Raw genomic sequence first — 26717 nt, 5'->3', positions numbered from 1 at the left:
GCAAACATGTGGCTACGAAATACTTTGAATTGAATCGCTTCAATTTTTTTGTAATGTTTATTATGGCCTTAAAGGATGTTCCTTATCCAAGCCATAAACCAACTCTGATTTCCGTCCTCCCGTTTTTTTTATTTGGTCGCTTCTATTGTGTCTTCTACTTTTTATTGTCCACGTTGTATGATCATTTCCATACCGCAAACAGACGCCAACTATCCATTTTTGTTTTTTACCTCAGATGTCCAGTTGAAATATTGAGAACTTTACTTCTACACCTCTACCAATTGACAGTTATCTACTTTTGCCGATAGTTGATAGTAGCTTCATCTTCATTTTCGCTGAAGAATTTCACTTGCTGGATTTTAAATCAAGTCTCCAAAAATTTGAAAACATTTCTTACCTGGGAACCTATGACTCGCTTTTTAGTTTGGCTTTATGTCTTTCGGTCTAGTTTTATATTATTGTTTTTATTCGACTCATTTTTTTTGACTGTATCCCTCTTTTATCTGTTCTTTCATTCTCATTTTCTTTTCCCATGTCTTCTGATTCTTTCAGCCATCTACTCATTTGCAACTTCGTTCTAATTAGAGACTTCACTTCATAGCGAATTTTTCGTATTCGCTCCACAGATGGAATATCCCAGAACTCTGTTTCTTTGACATTACATTTGGTGATGGAGTTACCTTCTGCTGTCAGGGTAATGTTCTTTTTAAATAAAATACTACAGGATTTCTAGATTTTTATTTGAAGAGAACCTTCTAAAACCTGCTCTATCCACATCTTTAATCGAATGTTATTTTGAATTTTTCTCAACTTATATTGTAACAATTATCTCCTTCTCTTCCCCTCTGTTACATTTTTTTTATTTTATGTTCTTCTTTTGCTTTCTCCTATCTTATCTTCTCGTCTCCTGTCTTCCCTTATCTTTTCTTCCTCTAAATCCATTTATCTTCCTTTCTCTACCCTTATCATCCATTTACTTTTCTTGTCTTCCCTTATCTTCCCTTGTTTTTCATACTCTTCGCTTCCCTCTCTTTTTCCATTTATTTCTCTTTCCTCCTGTCTTGTTCGCCTTCTAAGTTCCATTTATCTTTTTTTTACTTTTCTTTCTTTTTTTTTCATTCTTTATCTTCTATGTTTTCCTCTCTTCACGTCCCTACTTTCCTCTTCCCGTCATTATTCTTCCGTTGCCTTCTTTTGCAATTTCAATTCTCTTTCTTTGTCTGCTGTTTTTCTCTTATCTTCCCTGCTGTTTGTTTCTCCCCTTTTCCCTTTCTTCCTCTTCACTACCTGTTCCCCCGTTACCTCCTGATTCCATCCTCTTCCAAATTGTTCTTTATCCTTTCCCTTCTTTCCATTCCTTTCCTTCTTTGCTCATTGCCCCTTCTTTTCTTTTCTTCTCCTTTCCTTTCTTCCCTACCCTTATCTCCATTTGTTTCTCTTATCTTTCCTACTCTTCGCTTCCCTTTTTTTCATTTTCTTCTATTTCCTACCTCTTCGTCCCTTATCTCCTGATCCTTTTCTCTGCCAACCTTTCCTCTTTCTCTTTTCCCTTCTTTTCTTTCTGCCCGGTTCCCTTCTCCCCGGTTCTCTTTTTACCTCTTCTTTTCCTTCCCTTTCTGTTTCCGTCCCTCTCTTGATTTTCTTTTGCTTTTCTTTCTTTTGTCGTTCTTTTTTCTTCCCTTCTTGGCCTCTCCAATCACTTCTCTCCTTTCCCCTTCCTACCTTTTCCATTCCCTCCATTTCTCTTCCTCTTCTTCCATTCTCTTCCCTTCATTATTCTTCTGCTGCCTTCTCTTGCAATTTCAATTCTCTTTCTTTGCTCGCTGTTTTTCTCTTTTCTTTCCACCTTTCATTTACTTTCCCTTCCATCCATTTCTTTCCTTCGTTTGTTTGTCCATCTCTTTGTTTTTTATTTGTTCCGTTGATTTTCGTTTCATTTCCGTAGCTTGCCTTCTCATCTCCTATCCTCCGTTACCTCCTGATTCCTTCCTCTTCCAAAAAGTTCTTTGTCCCGTCTCTTCTTTCCCCTTTCCTCCTTTCGCCTTTCCTCCTTTCCCCTTTCCTCCTTTCCCCTTCTTTTCTTTTCTTTCCTTTTCCCTTCCTTTCCGTCCTCTTTTCCTTTTCTCCCTCTAGTTTTTTCGATTCGTTTCTCTTTTCTTCCTGTGTCTTCTGTTGCAATTTCTCATCTCTTTCTTTTCCTGCTGTTCTTTTCTTAACTCCGCTTCCCTCCCTTTCACTTGCTTTACTTCCATTCTTCGAATGCTTCCCTGTTCATCCCTTTGCTTTTTTCTGTTTCGTTGACTCTAGTTCTGTTTTCTTATCTTGCCTCCTTGTCTCATCTTTTTGCTTCTCTTTTCTTCTCTTCCATTTGCTTCTCTTCTATTCCCTACCTCTTCGTCCCTTATCTCCAGATCCTTTCCTCTTTCTCTCCTTCCATCTTTCCTTTTTTCCTTGTTCCCTTCCCTCGCTTGCTTTTCTTTCGCTTTTCTTTCTTTATCCATTCTTTGTCTCTCCCTTCACTTCTCTCCTTTCCCCTTCCCGCATTTCCATTCCCTCCTTTTCTTTTCCTTATCTCGTCTTCCCTCCTTTCCCATTCCATTCCATTTTCTGCGTGTGCTTTCTCTTGCAATTTTTCTTTTCTTTCCATCCCCACTGTTCCTCTGTTGCCTTCTCTTCCCACACTTTCGCTTGCTTTCCGTCCCTTCCTTTGCATTCATTGTCTTTCGTTTGCTTGCTTCTCTGTCAGTACCTTGCTTTTTTCTGTTCCATTGAGTTCTATTCTATTTCATTATGTTTCCTTCACATTTATCACCTTCCCTATTCTTTCCTTTTACTCCATTGGCTTCTCCTTTCCCTATACTTATCCTTCTTTTCTTCCCTTAACTTCCCCACTCTTAACCCCCCTCCTTCCCTCTTTCTTCCTCTTCCCTATCTCTTCGTTCCTTAACTGCTAATGCTTTCCGCTTCCAGCCTTTCCCCCTTTTTCCTCCTTTCGTTTTCATTTCCCTCCTGTTTCGTTCTCTCATTTTCCCTTCTCCTCTTCTAGACTTCTCTCCTCTTTCCTTTTATTACAAAGTTTTCTAACAAAAATACAACAAACTACCTCTACAAGAGTACTCTTCACCTTTAGCTTTATTTCAAATACTGCCTTCCATTTTTCAAGATGTTTGTCACTAGAACATTATTGACTATTCCATTTCCATTCTTTCCATTCTGTTAGAAGTCATAGGTGTCATAGGCGTCTCAAATATATTTGGACAAATGCGCTGGTCTCACATTGGGTCAGTGAATTTGTCCTGGACTTCCTTGCCACAGGCCATATCCTTTCTAACTGAAAACAGGTTGTGTTTCAATTTACGGCACACTAATATTAACAAATGCACTCAAAGACAAGACAAAATATTTCTGATCAACAACGGTTCGAGGTAAATTTCGATTTTGATCCTCAAGAACGGAGGTGGCAATATGAAGGAAAATCCAATTTTACAGAAAAGTATACAAAAATAGAGTCAAAAGCGTTACGGTTCTTGATTTTAAATGTCAAATTCATATATTTTTTGTAAAAAATTAAAATGAAGTTTATTTGGTATATATGTAAATACATCTACACTAGCATAATGAAATTATATTGTCTTTCTTATTTCTGTTGAAACACCACCTGTTGATTTTGCTTAAAATTTAGCAATAATTGGTAACAGCTTTCGGTTGATTGAGCACGGGTTTTAGTTACAAAATTGTCTGAATATAAACGTTGCCAAATGTACGAACAACCAGTGGCGTTTCAATATAAATGGCAAAAACTATACTTAAACCAATCCAGCTAACACCTGATTAAATGTATATATCCCAAATTTAGTGATATTTGAATTCTTCAATAATTTTTGCTAAAAAACACGCAGGAGACTTCAAAAGTCATGTACCAAAATTCCGGTGTTTTTTTTAACAGTTTATATTTGTATGATCTATCTTAGCTACGATTTTGTAACAAATCAATTTGAAAATGTGACAATTCATGAGTTTGTGGGTTTGAACTTGAAAATTCTGCCGTTTTTCAGTGTAAATAATATATATGAAGTGTACGTATGTGTTTGAATGAGAAGCGACGCAGACAGTCCCTTGGGAGTACCTCCGTCTGCGACATCATCATGTTATTGTGTACATTGTACACAATAACATAACTGCCATATTGTATATTGTCTTAGCTCTCTAACAATGTGTTCACCACCTACTAACAAAACCCAGTTCTACTAACATAAACTAACCGTTTGTGTATTATTACGACAGCCGGTGAACAACGATCTCTCTTAGCAGAAATGGATATCAGCGAACCCACGCTTTCTCAAGAATGCATGTCCGTTTACCGGCAGCTGCGATCCCTGGTCCAGCAACTGAAATCGCACAACGACGATGACAGCGGTTTGCATTCCGACTGTTCTACGACATCGTTCGAAGAAAATGCCCAATTTTCCGCAGGACTTCTCAGCGAAGTTGCCCAAGAGCTAGTCGGTTTAGTTCTCGACACGGACGTCGTCAGACTGCTTGAGCGGCTGGAGCAAGCCCGAAGGGAAATCCAAGACCGCGATTCCGAACTGCAGCGGCGATCCGAGAAACTCATGGAACTGAGTAGTAAAGTGAGTATGGGGTTGAGGACCATGCGGCGTCTAAACGGTGGTTGTAGGTTTCAGTTTGTGAAGTAGAACTTCAGGCTGTTATCGAAGAGAGAGATCGAGCGAGGAACGACGCCTCGAATTCTTCTTTGGCCCAAGAAGATGTGGTACTGAGGGCGAGAGAGGATAGGGATGTAGCCATACAGAGGAAGACGAAGGCGGAGGTTGAACTGGCGAAGACGAGAGTCGAGTTGATGCAGGCGAACAGCCAGCTGCTAGAAGCGATCCAGCAGAAGGTGGAGCTGAGCCAGCAGCTGGATCAGTGGCAGGTATGATAGAAAAATTTATGTTACTGCATGTTTAATAAGAATTTTCCGCTTCCCCATTTCATCAAACAATGTATTATAATCTAAAAGTAACATATATAAGTAAGATTATTGTGTGAATATAACGTGTGCTAATTGCAATCAAATTGTCACACTTAAGAAAGTTAGATTATAATTGACAGGCAATGAGACAAAATTCATGAAAATTCACGAGATTTCAAAATCGACTTGATGTGCGAGTTTTTATAATCACTTGTATTATACTGTAAGAGATTTTACGATTTTGCTTGCCTCTTTTTAGAGGGTTTTGGGTTTTACGATGTGTATTACATATGTTTGTACATAAAAACTGAAATTTGCTTTTAGTCAGAGTTGCAAAATAAATTTAAAATTCGTCTAAAAATCAGTGTCAAAAAGTGTCTAGTTGTTCATTGTATTTTACTCCTATTACGCAAAAACTAAGGGCACTCGTTAACCTTGGTTAGATACATAATGCAGTACTATGTAAATACTACTTAGTAAACTGCACGTTATTCTATAATTAGTTTTGTCTATATTCGATCATTTTTTTCGTCAGATTTTCTATTCGACCCTTATTTTTCATTTCACTGTATGTGCTTTCTAACTTCACTGTAATTTTCCTCACAATTTATTTTCAAATAGAGGTTCACTACTTTATAGTGATTTGTTCGTACTCACCGATGGACTCAATTTAATACCTTTCTTTGACATTTTATTTGATGAAATTGTTCTCTACTATACCGGTAATATTTTTCTAAAGTAAAATATTGCATATATTTTTATCAACTTGATTCTCTCTTCAGTACCAATAGTCCAAATCTTAATATTTTTTTTAGGTTTCAAATACTTAGTATTATTTTTAAGTGTCACTTCCGGTTTTATTTCTTTTTTAAACCTCCGTATTCACCCTTTTTGGACTTGCAGTTATTTGTTCGAACAGAACGTTCTAAAAGTTTCTCCATCCGTCATCCTCAGTCGAATACTGCTTTAAATTTTTCCAAGCGTCAAGTATCTTCTTCCCTACACCTCTGTTATCTTCTGTGATAACCCAAACATCCTGCCTTAAATTGATATGTGACAAATAAATTGTAAGCCCGTGAAAAATAAAAAAAATAAAAAAAATTACCTTGGCTGTTATCGTCTAACAAAATGGAACCCTATTATTACCGCTAAAGAAAACACAAAATATATGGGTAACACAAAATCATTCCTTCACTCACAAAAAAAAAAGAAAAAAAGATGCAACTAAGTTGTGCCGGTTGAAGACACCTCTTAATGCTCGCTCAGCTATAAAAAAACTTGCCTAACTTTGAATGAAATCAAATTAAACGTTCTGAATTAATGCTGATATTTGAATATCACAAATTTAAGAAAAACAAAGAAAAATCTGAATTAAAGTAACTGGATCCAAATACACAAGTTATTACGAACGTGTGGCGGCAAATTTAAATTATGACAGTCAACAAGAGAACAAAATTTTAATAAAAAAATTCTTGAGTACCAGAACGCCTCTTCGTGAATGCTTATGACTCCAAAAGGGTCGCTATAAGAGTATGGCGACCGAACAACATCAATTTTGATTCTAGAGCATAGCAGAATTACCCATAGAGGGGGTTGTAGCACGACCGGAGTTTGGCGCTCCAGGTTGGGCCTGTTCTCCTACCCACGACGGTGATTCTATACAATCGGCAAGCACTGCCGCCCAGCACCCCTCTATCACGAAGAAACGTGCCTAGACGAGCAGACCGTTACGGTCGCGAACTCGTGGTTGGGTCTCGGCTATTGGGACAAGCCAACACTATCATCTCATCCCGACTTCTATTCAAGACCTGCTTCTTTTGGGCAGATGTCGCGACCGTCAGCTCGACCAGGAACCGCGTACTCCGCTTCCGCCACGTGTTATTGCGTTATTTACCTCAACTCATTTTTACATGTTCACTTTCAATGACTCTAATATTAAATTACAACCGAACAAGCGTTAAGGTTTCAACAAAACAACATTTAAATTCGCCATACACACTCGTGAAATTTTAAACAACAAAGAATTCTTATCGGAAATTAAAATACATCAGAAAATGATGGAAGCATTAATCAACAAAATATTTACATGGAAAAAGAAATAGCAAAGCTTTATATAAAACAAAAAAAAAACAAGCTGATGTGAAGTAAAATTTGTGCAGATAAAAAGTTAAGTGAGGTTAGAAACTGCAGAGCACGCAAATTTACGTTCAGTTTCAATTAAACAACAAAGAAAATTACTAAGGCAAAATTGTGAGATAGAGAAAAATTGCATGAGGTGAAAAATTGCAAAGCTAACAAAATTACATGAGTTTAAGATTTGCCACACTTTATCAAAGATTTAAACAAAGAATTTACGCGAAGTTAAATTACGTCACACTATATCAACGATTCAAACAAAGAATTCACATCATATTAAATTATGCCATGATCCAAGTGGTTGGTTACTTAAAACAATTAGCTTTTAGAGTTTATATGGTGGATCATCCCCAGCTTATCCCAAACAATCACATGATAAATAAACACAAAATGCATCCAGCACCGCGAGAAAATATGTCTCGATGATAACTGCAACTCCACGGTCCTTTTTCCAGAGTGGGACAACGTTAGGTTAATTTAACTGCCGTAAATGAACTATTAGCAATCTTATGTGAGGAATTCAGAAGTGTTATAATGTAACACTTAAGTATAAGCACCCAGAAAGTTATTTATAACTTGATAAACAAAGGATGAGTCCTGACTAAGTGAATTTCATGGAATCTTCTAGCAAATACTGTATCTGAACAAAATCCTGACTGTTAAATTATGTTAGAACCAGTTAACGATTAAAATCCTAACATGAATTGTAAATTTACAAACAATAAAACAAATTTACACCACGCAAGAATTAGCTACGCGTGTTGGGGAAACTGTGGCGTCGTCATTATTACGATTAATTTTCGTTAACCAAAGGCTTCCTCCTTTTTTTTAACTACCAAACCAAATAAAGTTAACCTAGCTTGCTTACCGCATGCTTCACTCACCAAAAACAAAAACAACAGTGACAATCTCCTACCCTCGACCAAACAAGTAAACTTCTACCTACCCTTTTACTAGATACTTCCCCAGAAATTCCCCTAGAAGAGCTACCAACTACCAGAAAAGAACTAAACTTGCACACGGTTGCCTATGTTTAACGATTTTCTTGATTGAATTTTTTTTCAAATTCAGATTATTCTAATGCGATTTCGCGCCGCTGTTTTTTTCAGGGCGAAATTTTAATTCAAATTCGATCACCGCACTTTCTTTCTTTAGCATCTCTTTTCTTGCATGTTCATCTCGTGCCTTCTCGTCTCTTGTCTTTCCTCCTTATCTATCCGCTTGTCTTCATTTCTCTTCCCTTATCTTCCAGTAGCTTCCCTTTACTTCCCTTTTCTTCCTTTTCCTTCTCTTATCTTCCCTTCTTTGTTCTTTGCTCTTCCACCCTATCCTCCTGTCCTAACTCCTTTTGATTTTCCATCTTTTTGTCTTCCTTTGTCTACCCTTCTTTTTATCTCACTTCTTTTCCCGCTTTTTCCTCCCTCTGCTCTTCTTTCCTTTTCCCTTCTTTTCTTCACTTCGTTTCTCTTACTATCCCTTGCTTTGCCCTCCTTCTTCCATTCCTTTTACGCTAAATATATTTTCTCTTTTCCCTTTATCTGTCCTCCCCGGGTCCTTTACATTCCTGTGTCGGCATAATAACACGTTGGTAAGCGGAGAAAGATAAGCTCCTCTGTAGTCTAATGGTAAGGGCACATGCCCGGTAAGCGGTAATCGAACCACAATTCCCACCGGAGAAGCAACAGTTTTTTTCGCTTACCTTCACCCTTGTCTTTTCTCTATTCTCCTCACTTCTCCGTTTCTTCCGTTTCCGTTTTTCTCGCTTCATTTACTTTCCGTTTTTCCTCCCTTTTCCGCTTCTTTCCTTTCTTTTAGAATGATTTTACAACCTCTTCTTCTTTCGATTTTCCAGTCCCACGTCTTTTATTTTTTTTTTATCTTGTATTTCCTGCTCTACGCTTCTCCCCTTTTTCTTTCCCTTCCATCTTTCCCTCGTCCTCTCGCTCCTTTTCCCTTTCCTCCTATTCGCTTCTCTTCCTCTTCGCTTGGTTGGTTTAAGCAATATAATCCTAAAAGTAATTGCTTTTTATTACAACACTTCTCTCACTAAAACTCTAACACAAATTAGTTCTGCCAGACTATTCTTCGTCTTCTTTCAAACACTCCCCTTTTTTTTTGGAGTGATTCCATTTTTCATAACGTTTGTCAACAAAACATTCTTGATTATTCCGCTTCAAGAACCGATTCTCTTTTCAGTACCAAATATGCTGTACAATCCAGATGTTAGTAGTTTTTCTAAATTTCAAACAGAATTATCTTTAAGGGTCAGTTTAGGTTTCCTGCTTTTTGACCTGCGTATTCACCCTTTTTGGACTCCCTTGGTAATATCGAAAATTCACCCATTAGTCATTTCTTCGAAGAAAACTTTATGAAACCTTGTCATCATTTTCTCCTTCCCTTCCTTTTCTTTCTGTTACCTTCCCTTTCCTTCCGTTTTATTACCTTCTTTTCTCTTCTTCTTCTGTTGCATTATTTTCTATTGCTTTCTTTCCTTGTTTTCGCCTCCCTTACCTTCACAGTTAACTCCTTAGTGTAAATAAAACGATTTTAACAAGCTTAATTTGATTATTTCAGGTTCATTTTTCAATAAGCCTACATTGTTACGACTTATTTCATTCTAAAATCCTGCATCATCATTTTGAAAAAATTGCATCTGGCGTACTGTGAAAAATGACGGTTAGTTTGATTTCTGGGAAACGATAATGATGGCACTAAATTTACTGCAACAATAAATAGAAAAAAGATAATAACAGCGCATTGCCAGTAATCGGGATAATAATTTTGAACTATTTTTTGTGTGTTACTCAATTTGTTATTAAACTTAGTTTTTAGCTTCTACAGAAGTTTCAAATGATGAGGGGATGTTTTTCTTTATAATCGAATTACATAATATAATATCTCATTGCCACAATTTTTTTAAATAAAATACTCCGGTAATAATTTTACTTAAACAAATCTGCTGTTATTATTCTGCGTCCAACAAAAATTTTAGTGAAACTTACATTGTTTTTCCAAATAGGTAATGCTATTGTCTTTCGAAAGGAATTGCTTGTGGTGGCATGACATTTCTTTTCCCAAACTGGGTATTTGTTCAAAATTTTCAGAAATGCAACTTTTGACGCTTTTTCTTGCAATTTCTAGCGTTTCCTGCACTCATCGGCTCCGAAAATATCCAGAAAATCTTAAAATTTCTTCTTTCGTTCAAATTTATGAGTTGTGCGCCATATTTCAACTTTTTTTTTTATTTATGAGTTGTGCGCTATATTTCAACTTTTTTTTACAATTCTGAACGTCTTGACCCACTTACGAAATGCAGAAACCATTAAATCCGCGAAAAGGAGACGATTGCATATAGTTTCCACGTTCTAGCGTTTGCAGATTCAAGGAATTAGTTCAAAAACTTCAGAAAAATAACTTTTGAGCTTTCTGATGTGATTTATAATGTTTCCTACGCCCGATGAGCTCGAAAACTTTTAAATTTTAGCTCAAATGAAATTTCCGTTGAAATTTACGAGTCTTGTTTTGACAGTAATTATGAACATCTTGACGTAATTTAAATACTCACAAGCAAATTATATAAATTATTGCTCATCGGTCGAAGGGTATGGCAGTAGTTGTTAATTTGTTGACATACCTAAGTATTTAGTATTTAATTATACTGTAGGTACTAATTAATTTGTAAATACGTCCAGTCCATTTTGTATGTTAAAACGACGAATAACGGCTCCCAAGAGTTTTTTTATTATCGTTTACCCTCTTCAGCTTGAACTAATAACGACTTTTTTCCAGATGGACATGCAGGAGCTGCTGGATGAGCAACTTAAGCACAAGCTCACGTCCCACGAGGTGACCATGAAGCAAATCGTCGATACGCCAGTGGCGCCCCCTAGAAGAAGACTTTTGGGTTTCTTCCTCCGATAGCATATCATGAAAAAAATTGCGAACTTTGTGGAGTTTAGTTTGCACAGATCAGATTATTTATTATGTAACTTCACTCAAGTTTACATTTTCGTTTTATTTTGGATTGCTTTCGTGATTTTCGTGTGTACTTTTAAAATGTTACGGAACGTGACAGTTTTTTTTATTGTGATCTGTCGATTTGCAGAGTGATACTGCAAGCTCTCCCTGATGGGGCTATGTGTAATAAAAAGGATGCAGTTCTGTGATTTAAGATTTTTTTAATGATGTAGCTAATTACTTATATAGAAATTTTTAATTATTTGTATGAGTTTTTAGGATTAATTTAGTTACCAAAACACGATTTTGGTCTTGATAGCCTTTAATCCGTCCGTTTGCTAACTAATGTTGTTACCTTGAATCTTGTAAAATGTAAATAGATTATTTTATCAACGGGTTGTTTTATTGCTCCGTCGTACTGATTCTTATGGTTATAGTTTCCCTTCACAGATTAAGGATCCACTGATAATACCACAATAATTATTTTAAGCTTCATGTAAAAGGAATACAAAGGAAAAATCAATGTTAAACTGTGTTTTTAAGTGGGAAAACTGCAATGTAATCGTGTAGTTAAGCCGTTCACTTACCTTTTTTGTACAAATTAGAAGTGGCGGCTCGTGACCTTTTGAAATAGGGGGACACAATTTGATTGATGAGTTAAATATGAAGATATAAAACAGGTTGTTATTACCAATTAATAGACGAAATTGTGTGACGGAAATAAATACAAAAATGCATTCAATAAAAGTAAAAAAGGATAATCCTCCTAATCTATACCTCACCGATATTGGCCTGCGTTAGAACTGAATACTTTGTCTTTATTTTTACAGTCTCTACGCACTTAATAGAACCTTTTTCTGTTGATCTTTAAAGTTGATAAAAATTGTTAATATTTACAAATAAATATTTTGGAGAGTTTAGAGATAGCAACACAATTCCGCAGTCTTCTCTTTTCACACTTTTGTTAGGACGTTAAAAGTAAGTACCAAATGCGTCGCCAATTTGTTAAAATTTTTAGTGTTGAGGGATATAACGACGCTGGTTTATACTACTACCAAAGTGACATGAGTAGTAAGGTAGGGTAATTAGTGCATATTTAATTGCTTTTTAATTACCAGCGCTGCTGATTAGTGAGGTCTTAATTACTCGCGCTTTCACCCTTAATTACTAGCCCTTTCACTTCCTAATTATATCAGCGCTGCAAATTAGCAAATTATCTTAATTACCCGCGCTTTATTAATTTGATAGCGGATTTAATTAATTACAATTTAAATATATATGCATATCAATAAAGCGCTGCTAATTAAGATATTTTGCTAATTTGCTGCACTGCTAATTAGGAAGTGAAAGTGCTGGTAATTAAGACCTCGCTAATTTGCAGCGCTGTTAATGAAAAAGCAATTAAATATGCACTAATTACCCGAACTTACTACTGATATGTTTTAAAACAATTTTTTACTAAATGCCATGCCACTTTAAAATATTTGAAAATGAACTCACCATTGGCAAACCAAACCACATACATACCAAAAATCCGAGTATACACTTTATTGTTATAAGTATATATTAAAAAAAAAACTTGATATGTGGAGCTCATAGAAAACGTTAATTATTTATTTAGTAGAGTAACAAAGGCGTTCCAAAAAATAGAATTCTTTGCTATCATGTGACATGGGTCACATGAGGCAGCTGGGAAATTATTTTTTTTTCTTCTTATTAACAAAATCAGAATACACAAAGCGATTCGTACAAATGATGTGGAATATTTAGGTTTTTATATTTATTCATATTGCATTTTGTAACAAATTTGGTTGCAATGTACATCCTGTAGGATCAGTGGCGTAACAATTAAACTACGGGCCTGTCTTCTACAAACTGTGGGGCCCTTAATGAACAGCGAAATAAAGATTACTTATTTAAAAATACGAATATAATGAGTAAAGTATGAGTATACTGCAATTAGGGCTTACGTTTTATTAAAATCATTCTACCTGAAACACTGAATTAAAAAAACAAAATACAATAACCAAAATACTGTAATAACTCAAACTTCCCGCCTTTAAATTGACCTCGAAAAAGTTTGAAAGGCCCGCGAAAAATTTAAAAATTCAAAGTTTGGCCTTGGCTGTGATCGTCTAACAAATAGGAACTTACGTTGTGTTTTTTTTTTGTTTTTGAAAAATGGCGTTCTTTCATACAAGTGAGCATATACTGCATGTGAGTTGAGAGCGCAAGAAATAATAGACAAAATTAGGGACGTCGAAATCCTTCCTTAGGAGGAAAAGAAACGAAGAGCGACAGTGACTCATAGTGCCCTTCTGGTGGTTCCGCAGGGCCACGGCGTCATTGGTCTTCATTCCCAAAAACCCCCTGGGGTTTTATTCACCGAAATATTACATTTCAAATACCTTAAAATATATGGAAGAAAACACTCTCGAATTGACAGACATTCACATATGAAAAACGAACAAACGGAAAATTCTATACATCTGTTTGGGATCAATGCAAATATTTGAATATCACAAATTTAATAAAACAAAGCAAAAACTGAATTAAGTAACGGGATGCAAATACACAAGTTATTACAGGCGTGTGGCGGCAGATCTTTTTTTTTAAGTTACCGCAGTTAACAGGAGCACAACAAAAGTACCCCTGGGGCGTTGTAGCATAAGCGAAGTTTGGGGCTACCGGTCTGGGGCTATTCTCCCCCCACGACGGTGATTCTATCTATCACAAAGCCTACCCCACACGCATATCTCCATTACGAACGTGCCCTGCGGAACTAGGCCATTATGGTCGTCCGACCCGCGAGAGGATCTAGGCTAGCACGAAGCCTAGAACTTTACAACATCGGCGGCCGCCCCTGATTCTATCCAAACCTGTGGACTTGTACAGGTGACACGATCAATCTCGCCAGCCCGACTAGGAACCGAACTTCGCTTCTGCCACGTTTTCTGTGTTATTTAACCTCAATTCCATTTTTAAATATTCAATCTCTTATAATTCTGATATTAACAACAACTAAACAAGTATTAAAGTTTCAACGAGCAATTTAAATTCGCCATACAATCTTGTGAAAATTTAACCAACAAATAATTCTTATGTGAAATAAAAATTGGACATCAAACAATTTATATGATACAAACATTCATCAACAAAGTATTTACAAAACAAACTTAGCAAGGCTTTATGGAACAAAAGATCTACTGTGAAATAAACTTTGTACAAATAGAAATATTATGTGAGGTTAAAACTGTAGAACATGAGATTTACGTTCAATTAAAATTATACAACAAATGAAGATTACTGAAATTAAAACTGTGAGATTGAGAAATATTGTATGAGGTGAAAATTTCCAAAGTTAACAAAATTTACATGAGATTAATAATTGCTACACTTTATCAATGATTCAAACAAAGAGTTTACATTATGTTAAATTCTGTCATGATCTAAGTGATTGGTTACTTCAAAAAAATAATTTACTTTGAAAGTTACCGCGAATTGTTTACCCCAACAAAACACATAATAAAGAAACACAGAAATATCAAATCATCGCTCCGAGGGAAAAAGCGTCTCGGTGATGTAAATTTTAAAAATCGTTGCGAGGAATTGCCTCGATGAATTAATCAATCTGTAGCGTTGTGATGGCATGCCTGGATGAATTAATCAATCTGTAGCCTTGTGAGGCATGCCTCGATGAATTAATCAAGATAACGACGATAATAACGATGATAACCGCCTAAGGGAAGAAAACATTTTAAACCCCTCCCGCCAGTTCGCAGTATAATGAACTTGTTTAACTACCGTAAATCAACTATTAGCAATCTTGTGTGAAGAATTTAGAAGTGTTATAATGTAACACGTATATGCATCCAGAAACCTATTCGTAATTAAACAAGGTGTTTTTCCCGACTAAGTGAATTTCATGAAATCTTCTAGCAAGTGGTTTATTTAAATAATTCTAATTGTTAAACTATGTTTGCACTAGCTGACTATTAAGAAAAACTAACTTGATTGGTGAATTTACAAACAATGAAACAAATTTACAGCACGTGTTTCGCGTTCACCGGAAGTTCGCATTTCTCCGATTAAAAGGCCGCAAGAACTAACCGCGCGGGTTGGGGACAACCGTGTCATTATGAAAGTTACGATTGATTGTCGTTAAATAAAGGCTTCCTCCCATTTTATTAACGACCAAAGCAACTAATTTAAACCTAGCGCTTACCACGTGGTTACACTCACACAAGCACATTCAGAATGAATCTCCGCCATGCAGTTTCTCTCTCTACCAAACAACCAACCCTCTAACTAAAAACTCCCTAGCGCTATGTGCTGCCATCTAACTCAATACTCATGCAAACTAACCCCTAAGCGCTATGTGCATTAAACTCGACATACATATTTGGTTGCCTATGTTTAACGATTTCCCTTTCGTGATTGAATCTTTTTTCAAATTATTCAAATGTGATTTCACGCCGCTGTTAATTAATTTCAGCACGAAAACTTTGATTTAAATTCGGTCACCACAGTACATCTAATTAAAATATACACTTTTTTAAATCACAAAATTATTTTTTTCTTTCTTTCCAATGGGCACAAGTTGATACAAGATTTCACACATCTAAGCTTCTGACAATTCGATTTTCAAATGAGATATTAATAATAATAATAATATATTTTTGTCCAACAGGCATGTGCCTACGGTGGACTCAACATATATACATACATACAAACACTTATACATATAAACAATATTTATTTCTTAACTACTTAGTTACCCTCAGTTGTTACCTTTATTATCTACGAAAATTTTAGCATTATTAATATTATTATTATTAATATTATTGAATCTCTCACGATGTTTTTCAGTTGACCACAGTAAATACCTGTACTTATCAAATTCAGCTCTGATAGCATCAGCAAACGTAAGCAAAATTTTGAAATAACTATCAGTACTATCACCCTCAACCGATTGAAAATCTACGTAAATGATCGGATATTTTCCACGATGATATGAAAACTCATCCTACTCAGAAATTTCGAAGTTTCCATCTTCAAACAGGCGCAAATTCATCTCAGGAAATGCACGATCATTTTCTGGTGACCTCAGGATCTCCTGTCCTACTTAACCTCCTGTTGTGTAAATCTTCTTCCCCACAAACTCTTTTACCATGTTCATGTTGGTGGATTTGTCGAATCTTCTAGGTCTTGTTATCAGAACATATCGTGAATCACTAAAAAGAACCTTTATCAATTTCGTTTTATCAACAAAGTGGTCTGTTTCTTTGATCTCCGAAAACAGTGATGAACTAGTTTCAATCTTCGGCTCAGTGCAATGTTTCTGTAAATAAAAGTCATTGAATTACATATTTAATTATTCACACAATAACTTACTGTGTTTCCAGAGGTAGCAGCAGTTCCATCTACACTCAGAAATTCACCGTGGGATGTTGTCATTATTGTTTCGTAGTAACGATGTGAACATAAAATTTTTGGGTCAAATTTTACAAAGAGCACTTCGCGATTTTGCACAAACTGTTTGCACAAAACTCTTCTACAGCACCCCCTGATCACGTTCCTCACCTTCAAATGTTGTGGAAATGCTTCCTTATGCCACAAAAAAATATTTTTTTGTACGACCATTGCTTTTTCGATCATTTACCGTACAGGTTTCGATAGCAGTTAAGTTCAGGTTACGGGTTGCTACGACTAACAACTAAGAGGCGAACGGTAAGTAAATTACTTACTGTTCAGCTGAACGGTAAGTAATCATGCATCCAAGATTTTTTTTATTTTAAATTCCATGCGTGTTCGACTTCGACATTTTCGCTTTCAGAATCACTCATGATTGATATTTTAAGCAAATAAATCACTCACTAATAGTCGCGGAAAGAAAATTAACTCGAAATCAACCCAGATCAAATCTAAATCGACAGCCGTCAAAATGGAAACTGATTTTTAAAATTGTTGTTTATATTAATCGAAACCATAGTAACAAATTTTAAATTAAAAAACGACCTTGTTGATGTTTGATATAAATTCTTTCAATTTATGAATTTGATAAAAAGACGCAAATCTTTTGATGATCGTACAAAAAATAGTATAAGCATCACGAACGTTAAGGGGGTTTACTGGTCTCGGACAAATTGGAGACGTCGCTTCGCTCCGTCTCCAAACTTTTGCCTTCGACCAGTAAACACCCCTTACCGTTCTTAATACTTAATATACTATTATTTACACGCAAATACCCTATACCGGCAGCCATTACTGACAGAAATGTACATAAAATGCGGATTTTATACAAGTGACCTCGAACACATCTGGAAAAGTTGCATTTATGTAGGACAATTTATTTTGCCTAGGTTATCAAAGATGAGTTATCTGTTTACGTTGTCATCATCGATTAATTATCATGAAAACATGTCTTTCCCACAATTGGATTTATGCGGACTAAAAATTTGACTATCTCTCTTAAATTCAGATTATCGTTTCAATTTGCTTTATCTGATTATCTTTATGGAGTGATTTTTCTATATTCAAATAAAAGTCTTTAGTGTATTCCAAATATGAATAAAATATTTCTTCCAAAGTAATATAGTATTCTCTAATTTCTTGAGCTGTTTTTGTATTTAATATCATTATTAGGGATTTAAAATTACGAACACTCAATAAAATAAATATTGTTTTTTTTTAATTATATGGCGAAACATTTATAATATCTTTTGTTATTATTTTTTATAAATCTTCTTTTTTTCTTTAAATCTTTCTTAATATCGCGTAAATTCAATGGGAGATAGCCATCCTCCACTGAAATTCTATATTGTATAAAGCTGATTTGGACATTGCTTTCCATTTCCCTTAGATATGAATTTATCAACTAGAACATTATGTACATTTAAGAACAAGCTGTTTTTAGTCTGATCGAAATTTGTAATTTTTACACTTGAAAGAACGAGGTTTTTGTAACTGAAACATACAAAAAAAAAACAAACAACAAAAGAAAAGAACTTAATAAAATTATTCCCGCCATATATTTGTGTTGTTAATTTCAAGGTCAATTTTCCTCCTTTGCGGTTTACCACTTGCATCAGAACGCATTCCGCCATTCAAACACAACGTAGGGGTCCTCCACTTGATGACGATCACAGTACATACCCACTTTTTCGCATTTTTCGCGGGTTTTCAAATTTTGTACGCATGTCTGAATTTTGGCGGAATGTTTGGGTTATTACAGTACACCTACTAATCGTCACGAATTGAAATATGCTTCACAATGTAATCTTTGAAAAATTTATATTTTTTTTACATCTTAACAAAAAAAAAAACATTTTTATGCATAACATCTAAAATGGTTTAGAGTGTACAATCAAATATCTACATCTGCTTTACCTGTCATTAGTGGTTCAGAATGAAGTCACTCGGCAGGGACATCGATCCCCTACTTCAAACCTTCCTGATCAGCGGTTCCAACATAGAACGTGGTCTTTAACACGTAGTCTCTTGGGACTCACTTTCCACATAATACGTCATTGTAGTTATCTGAAATCGCCCTAGTTCCACAATTTGGAATGCACTACCCCCGCCATAGCCCCTCAGAAGGACCACCATCACGGCAAAAGTGGAGAAAACACTTCCATGTCCATATCGTTTCCAGAAAACCGATTTATGTCCTAACTTTGTCTAACATACTTATGTTCTGTTGGATTCTATCAATGGTCCGGACCCCTCTGTCACAATTTTCGCCATACACATGTGTTATAATATAAGACTTACAGGCAGACATTGAGAATTTCTCAGTGCCCAAATATATCGCATATTCAGCATTCTTGGGGCCAAGTTTATTTCAATACAACACATTTTATGTTCCACTCAACCAGATTATAGTTTTTATCACACAACCGGTGCTGTCACGTCTATTGCCTATTTCATCAGCGATTGCCTTAAATTTTTTTTTCGACAGCTGAAATAAGTGCGTTAAGCAGGGGTTCCTGACTAAAACTGAAGTATTTCCTATTAGAAAAAGCAACTTGAGTATCTTAAATAAAACTTTTTACACCAGATTTAGTAAAATGCTATAGTCCTTTAGATTCAATTTTCTTCTCTTTTTGTTACTTTTTTGTTTTGCATTGTACGTTAAAATTATAACCTTTTTATTTTCTTTAAATGAAACATATAACCCCTCAATTCCGTTTATTACAGTATTAACAATACAATAATAACTCGAACACTATCATAACTTTTTCGTACATACTTACTTCGAAAGTGTACCTCTAAAGAACAACAGCGCTAAACTACACGGATTATTTGCAACATGGAACAAATCTAGAAGACGCAGTATGCAGTATATTGTTGCCAACGGGGTGACCGTTGACAGTAAATTAGGCCTAAAATTCCACCCCCTCCCTCAATCACAAACACAGTACAGCAGCAACCCCTCGTACGTGTACCGCCTTGGTTAATTGCTTTTCGGTTTCCTTCTAGTCTCTTGCACTGCCGCCACCAAACCCTTGACTGCTTCTTCGTGTCCTTCGAAACTATCTGCTTTCCTCAAAGGCATAGGGTTAGGGGCCGACAACTTATGGTATATGTGATGGCGGCGCTTATGAGGAAAAGTTTCCCAGCTCCTCTGCTTTTGCGCAATCATATTCTCGCGTTTGTTGATCACCAAAACCATCAACTTATCGTCCGCACCTTCAAAGCTCGATCTTCTGCTAGAGGTGCTTAACGAGTCCGCCGAATCATGAAGCGGGTAGAAGACGTTGTCTTCGCCATCACTGTAAGGGTAAACTTTAGGCTTTCTTTGTTTATCGGGTGGTTTTGTTTTGTTTTTACATTTGGGGCTGCCAAGATCATTTGTTTTTATTATATTTTTCTTTTAAATAACGGAAACCATAGATCGGTAAACGACGTACTCAAATTAATTTTATAGGACTAGTTATTTGTATTTATAAACTCAAACAGGTTTAATGGATTAGGATTAATTTTATATTGCTTTAAAAGATTATGTTCGTTAACGTAATTTTCCTATTTATCTACCAACTCTTTTAATCTATATTAATAAATCTATATTAATAAAAATGAATCGCCCATAACTTCAGAACGACCGCACCGAATTGGACGATTCTTTTTTTACGTGTTCCTCATTGTCAGGACAAGGTTTATATGTAAGAAAATTTATAAAAAATAACACGGCTAAAAGATAAAAAAAAATTAAAATTTTGCATGGGAATCGCCACTTCGAATGAATTTGAATAGTTGGCGTTCCTGACGGACCTGTCGCCTAACTGACGTGTCATACAAAACTATTTCTTCCGTGCGATTGTGAAAAGTATTATTGCATTTCAAGTCGTTGTTTGTTTTTTCGTAACAAAAAACGTCGTTTATTTTAAGAAAAGTGTTCGTTAAAGTGAATTTAGTTACGCCTTGCGAAAGTTTCTTATTAATTTTGATCTGCCATTCTATTTACCTATATTCACTTTGTTGGTTTCGACAAAACCTCAAACTTTACCGTTATTCGAAGATTTAATTCGAAGTTTTCAGTATTTTAAAATTCTCAAGACAAAATTTACAGATTTGATTGACTGTGTCATTTTATGAAGTTCATTACAATGCCGAGAAGACGACAAGCTGACATAGGTCCACGAAGTCAATCAAATGTGCGACGAACTACCTCAGGTGCAAATCGCAATGATTTATTTCGTGGGTAATTCGGATACGGAAGTTGATCAGCGTTGTGCTCATAATCAACATCATCACACATTGAAGCGAGACATTGGGTGGTATGAATAAAAGTGAGTAGATACTCATATTCGAAGTACGAAGTACCTAGAAAGAGTAATGATCTTATATACCTGAGCATCTACCCGATGTACTGTGTATCTACTTGCAAACATTGTATCTCCCCGGACACAAATTGAACATTTACGCGTTTTGTGAGCATTTAATCTAAAAATGAGCATCGGCGTGGCAAATGACTATTTGTCCTTATAAATAATAAATTAAATGTAATATTTTTTTTTTCCTTAAGAATATAGAGTTAACAAAGTTAGTTGAGTTACAAAAGTGTCTTTTGCTCCACGTTGGCCACCAACGAGCGATTTTCATGATATTTGTGAAACTTTGCTGGTTTTGAATTTGAATTTTCTGTCCTCGATAGTTGATGCTCAGCAAGAACCACGGGAAGGTCTGGAGCAGATCTCGCTAGGAAAGGAGAGGGCTAGGAATTGTCAATGAGGGATAGAACGTTATACAGTACAATACAACGGAAATACAATACAGGTACCTACAATCTAGCTACAATACAGAATACACTACAGATACAGATACAATTCAGATACAATACAAATGCAAAGTTAGTACCCAATACACCACCGGAAGAAATTGCAACAAAAATTGAGAATGTTGCAAAATGAAAACCCAAGCAAGCACACCGATGGAACTCGGGACGAAATCTATTGGTCGCAGCGCTCACACGCCCAAGGGAGAACGCAGCCGCATAAATCCAAGGTCGTCTTACCTCATTCTCAAAGAACGTTGCAACCCAGCGTCTAAAGGCCAAAAGAACCCCCCCAGGTCAAAGCGTCTGACGACATGGAGAATTCAAACCCGGAACCAAAAAATGCACTGTTGCAAAATTAATACCCAAGCAAGCACACCGATGGAACTCGAAACGAAATCTATAGGTCGCAGCGCTCACACACCAAAGGGAGAACGCAGCCGCATAGATACAGGGCCGACTCATCCGTTTAGGATGATGACCCAGCGTCTAAGGGCCAGCAGAACCCCCCAGGCAAGAGCGTCTGACGACATGGAGAATTCAGTCTCGGAACCAAAGAATGCACTGTTGCAAACTTAAAACCCAAGTAAATGCACCGTGAAAACAAAGCATTTGCACCACTGGAGCTAAATTGGCAAGACCCAAGTTAAGTTAGTAACACATACAATTTACAGTAGAAAATGCTTCAATTACAAAAGTTACAATATACAAATTTCTCCACGTTTGCCGCCAAAGAGCGATGACTGTGCTCGCTCGTTGCTGTTGCCCAGCAAGAACCAAACAATACGAGAAGGTCTGGAGTGCGTCTTGCCATTAAAAGAGAGGACTAGGGTTTGATAGCATGGGTGAAGGATACCGTATTTTGTAAATTTGGACGCCGTAGTTTAAAAATGATGCACACGGTATTTTGTGAATTATGAACGCAGTACTTTGTATATTCCAAAGCCGTACTTTATCAGTCCTGAATGCATGTTATTAACAACATATTTCAAAAAAAATCGGGCATTTTTGGAAAAATATCCACTTTCCTTCGTGTTCACGGCACGTAACACAAAACATTTTCGCTAATATTTATTAACAATAAATTAGAAATTCGCGAACACGTGCTACTTTTAAGCCAAAACGGAGCTCCAGTGTTGCTGCTACCGGACCGGAATCAAAACTAAACACAGAGGATGGAAAAATTGACCTTTTATCAGGTAGCTCACGTGACAGTGACGTCATCGTACGTCACGATGAGATTGCAAAAATTATTTTTCATATTTTAGATCAGAAATTGTACATTTTCGGGGTTAATTTAACAATGTTTAAACAAACTAATTTGTTTTTGCTAACCTCGTGTTCTTAGGAAGATGGATTTCGGTTTAATTATCATATATTGATAGTTATCATATTTGAACATTATGAATTCTATTAATTATGTTTAAATTTTTTTTAATTATATCGCGAAAATGTATAGCTTTGAACATGATTTATCCAAAATGTAAACATTGTCGACCAAACGAATCACGGAATCCGGTAAATTAAAACTGTCGTACTTACCCTGTTTTCGGTCTTTTTCGGAAAAATATTCATTTTCGTCCGTGTTCACAGCACTAACACAACAAATTTTCCTTAATATGTATTAATAATAAAATTGAAATTCGCTAAAACGCTCCACTTTTACGCCAAAATGACGCGACGATCTTGCCGCCATCAAACAGAAATTAATACTGAACACAAAGGACCGTATAACGTGACCTTTATACAGGTAGCTCACGTGACATTGACGTCATCGTACGTCACCATGAGACTGTAAAAACTATTTTTCATATTTTGGCCGGGAAAATGCACATTTTCGGGGATAATTTAACATTGTTTAAACAAATTGATTTGTTTTTAATAATTTCGGGTTTGTAGGAAAACGAGTTTCGGTTTAATTATCGTATATTGATGCTTATCATATTTAAACATTATTAATTATCTTTAAAATATATTTATTTATATCATGAAAATGTATAGCTTTGATCAACCGATTTCAATCGTTTCGAAAATGTCCCCAAAATTTAAACAAAGTCGAGTGAACGAATCACGGAATCCGATAAATTAAAACTGAAGTCGTACTTACCCTGTTTTCCATCTTTTTCGGAAAAATATCCATTTTCGTTCGTGTTCACAGCACTAACACAACATATTTTCCGTAATATGTATTAATAATAAACTAGAAATTCACTAAAACGTTCCACTTTTACGCCAAAATGAAGCGACGATCTTGCCGCCATCAAATAGAAATTAATACTGAACACAAAGGACAGAAAAACGTGACGTTTATACAGGTAGCTCAGATGACAGTGACGTCATCGTACATCACGATGAGATTGCAAAAATTATTTTTCATATTATGGCCGGGAAAATGCACATTTTCGGGGATAATTTAACATTGTTTAAACAAATTGATTTGTTTTTAATAACTTCGGGCTTGTAGGACAACGAGCTTCGGCTTAATTATCGTATATTGATGCTTATCATATTTAAACATTATAAATGATATTAATTATGTTTAAAATTTATTTATTTATATCGTGAAAATGTATAGCTTTGATCAACCGATTTCAATCGTTTAGAAAATTTTCCCAAAATTTAAACATAGTCGACCGAACGAATCACGGAATCCGATAAATTAAAACTGAACTCGAACTTACCCTGTTTTCGGTCCTTTTCAGAAAAATATCCATTTTTGTTCGTGTTCACAGTACTAATACAACACATTTTCACTATTATTTGTTAATAATAAATTAGAAATTCGTGAAAAGAGCCCTACTTTTAAGCCAAAACGGACTCTGATGTTGCTACCACCAAACCAAAATCAAAAGTAAACGCAGAGGACCGAAAAATGTGACCTTTTATCAGGTAGCTCACGTGACAGTGACGTCATCGTACGTCACGATGAGATTGCAAAAATAATTTCTCATATTTTAGATCAAAAATTGTACATTTTCGGGGCTAATTTAACAATGTTTAAACAAACTAATTTGTTTTTGCTAACCTCGTGTTCTTAGGAAGATGGAGTTCGGTTTAATTATCATATATTGATAGTTATCATATTTGAACATTATGAATTCTATTAATTATGTTTAAATTTTATTTAATTATATCGCGAAAATGTATAGCTTTGACCCACCAACTTCAATCGTTTCGAAAATTTTTCCAAAATTTAAACATTGTCGAATAAACGAATCACGGAATCAGATAAATTAAAACTGATGTCGTACTTACCTCGTTTTCGGTCCTTTCCGGAAAAATATCCATTTTCGTTCGCGTTCACAGCACTAACACAACATATTTTCCGTAATATTTATTAATAATAAAGAAGAAATTCGCTAAAACGCTACACTTTTACGCCAAAATGAAGCGACGATCTTGCCGCCATCAAACAGAAATTAATACTGAACACAAAGGACCGCAAAACGTGACCTTTATACAGGTAGCTCACGTGACATTGACGTCATCGTACGTCACCATGACACTGCAAAATTTATTTTTCATATTTTGGCCGAGAAAGTGCACATTTTCGGGGATAATTTAACACTGATTGATTGACTAAAATTGATTTGTTTTTAATAATTTCGGGCTTTTAGGACAACGAGTTTCGGTTTAATTATCATATATATTTATGCTTATCATATTTAAACATTATAAGTGATATTAATTATGTTTAAAATTTATTAATTTATATCATGCAAATGTATAGCTTTGATCAACCGACTTCAATCGTTTCGAAAAATTTCCCAAAATTTAAACATTGTCGAGTGAAGGAATCACGGAATCCGATAAATTAAAACTGAAGTCGTAAGATAATTAGCTTTTATTTATGCATAAATTGTGCAGTGCGTTCTTTCTAACACTGACCATAGAGATTCCCAACTCAAGGTGTCTACCCATACTAACTGATATTTTGGTGACTCGATTTTTGCCTTGATGGTTGAACACTGTCACTGTTTTCCGTTTTTGTTGTATTGAGATACTACTTGAGCATCAACTGTTACCTACTGAAGTATTAGCATCATCTAGAAAAACTAGAAATATTTTGATTTGATATTCGAGTAGATACTTCGTATTTCGAGTATGAGCATCTACTGAGTTTTATTTATATCAACCATTGTCAAAAATTTGATCGAACGTTGTTTCGACAGAACTTTCTTCGCACCAAAAGTATAATGAAACTTATTCAGCATTTTCGAGTTGAGTCTTTTCTTCACACAATTTTGTGATGACCTAATCAACATTTACGATCAACACGTATACCACCTTGGATTGGTGCAGTGTAATACTAATAATAACTGTATTGTATTCCCAAAATTATCTGCGAAAATCGAGTGGGCCGTTCCATCCATTTCGTGGGGGGAATAAGTAAATATTCTTAACAGTTTACCATGCTTAGAATAACTTTAAAACGTCTGCAAGATCTCAAAGTAGTCATTTCTTCAACTCTTGAGTTATTCTCTAAAATAAATTGACTGATCCATACATTTTTTCGAGTCACTGTAAAAGCAAATCTAAAAAATATGAATGCAGTGATAAATTACGAAAATATACTGATGATGTTTTGCACATTTTAGATAGGATTTGTTCGGCAAAATCTTGAGATGACGTCATCAAGTTTTTGGGCTTGATAAACAGATATATTTTGATTAAAAACCTACCATGTCAAACAGTAACTTCTAAACGTCTGCAATATTTCAAAATTCAGTTTTGCAATTCTTGATTCAATCAATAAAATAAATTGACTCAGTGATTAATTTTTTTGAGACACCCCCTATAAGCAAAACTAAAAAATATGAATAGTTTAAAATAATAATATTTCTTAACTTTTTTGCCTTATTGTTATTCAACATCATTATTAATTCTTTAAAATATTTAATCATTTTGTATATATTCATATAATTTTTTTCCATCTTTATAATCTATTTCTTCATATGTAATTTCGTTCTTTTAAAAAGTCTTAAAATCGCGTCCTTTATCTCTCTCGTATAACCCAATATTACAACAAATAATAGTATTATTAATGGCAATCATTTAATTTATTTTTAATTACTGAGTGATAATATTTGTCTTCTTGTGTTATAGCTGTTTCAAAATAATTACCACGCTTCATATACCGATCCCATGTATATAAATCTCTCATTTTTAAATTATGGTTTTTCAAATGCTCCAATTCAATTTTTTTATATTTGCCATGCTCTCTTATTGGGGGAAATACTTCTGATGTACACTTTTTTTGCTTCTTCTTTCTTGGATGATAAAATTAAAGAAAATAATTCAGATTCATTTATAAATATTGATGATTTTTTCCATATTTTGTTTGCCTTCTTCACTCAATTTTCACCTTGACAT

At 35.2% G+C, this 26717-nt stretch overlaps 1 protein-coding gene across 3 annotated transcripts in view; it reads left to right on the top strand.

Moving 5' to 3' along the window:
* Positions 1-11461, top strand: part of LOC135141967 (bicaudal D-related protein homolog) — a 57602-nt gene extending 46141 nt beyond the window's left edge. The window contains exons 3-5 of one of the 3 annotated variants that reach the window (XM_064073592.1): positions 4312-4631; positions 4679-4936; positions 10901-11461. In XM_064073592.1, the coding sequence (XP_063929662.1) occupies positions 4312-4631; positions 4679-4936; positions 10901-11032 (710 nt within the window). In that variant the 3' untranslated portion in view covers positions 11033-11461. Of the gene's footprint in view, positions 1-4284; positions 4632-4678; positions 4937-10900 lie in introns of all 3 variants that reach the window. The other 2 variants (XM_064073591.1, XM_064073590.1) reach the window with 2 other exon arrangements.
* Positions 11462-26717: the final 15256 nt, after the last annotated feature.

Source organism: Zophobas morio, unplaced genomic scaffold, assembly GCF_036711695.1.
Source record: "Zophobas morio isolate AGI-343-1 ecotype UQ-CSIRO unplaced genomic scaffold, CSIRO_AGI_Zmor_V1 ptg000046l, whole genome shotgun sequence".
In the NCBI taxonomy this organism is placed as follows: Eukaryota; Metazoa; Arthropoda; class Insecta; order Coleoptera; family Tenebrionidae; genus Zophobas; species Zophobas morio.
This window is presented reverse-complemented; position numbering and strand designations above follow the sequence as displayed.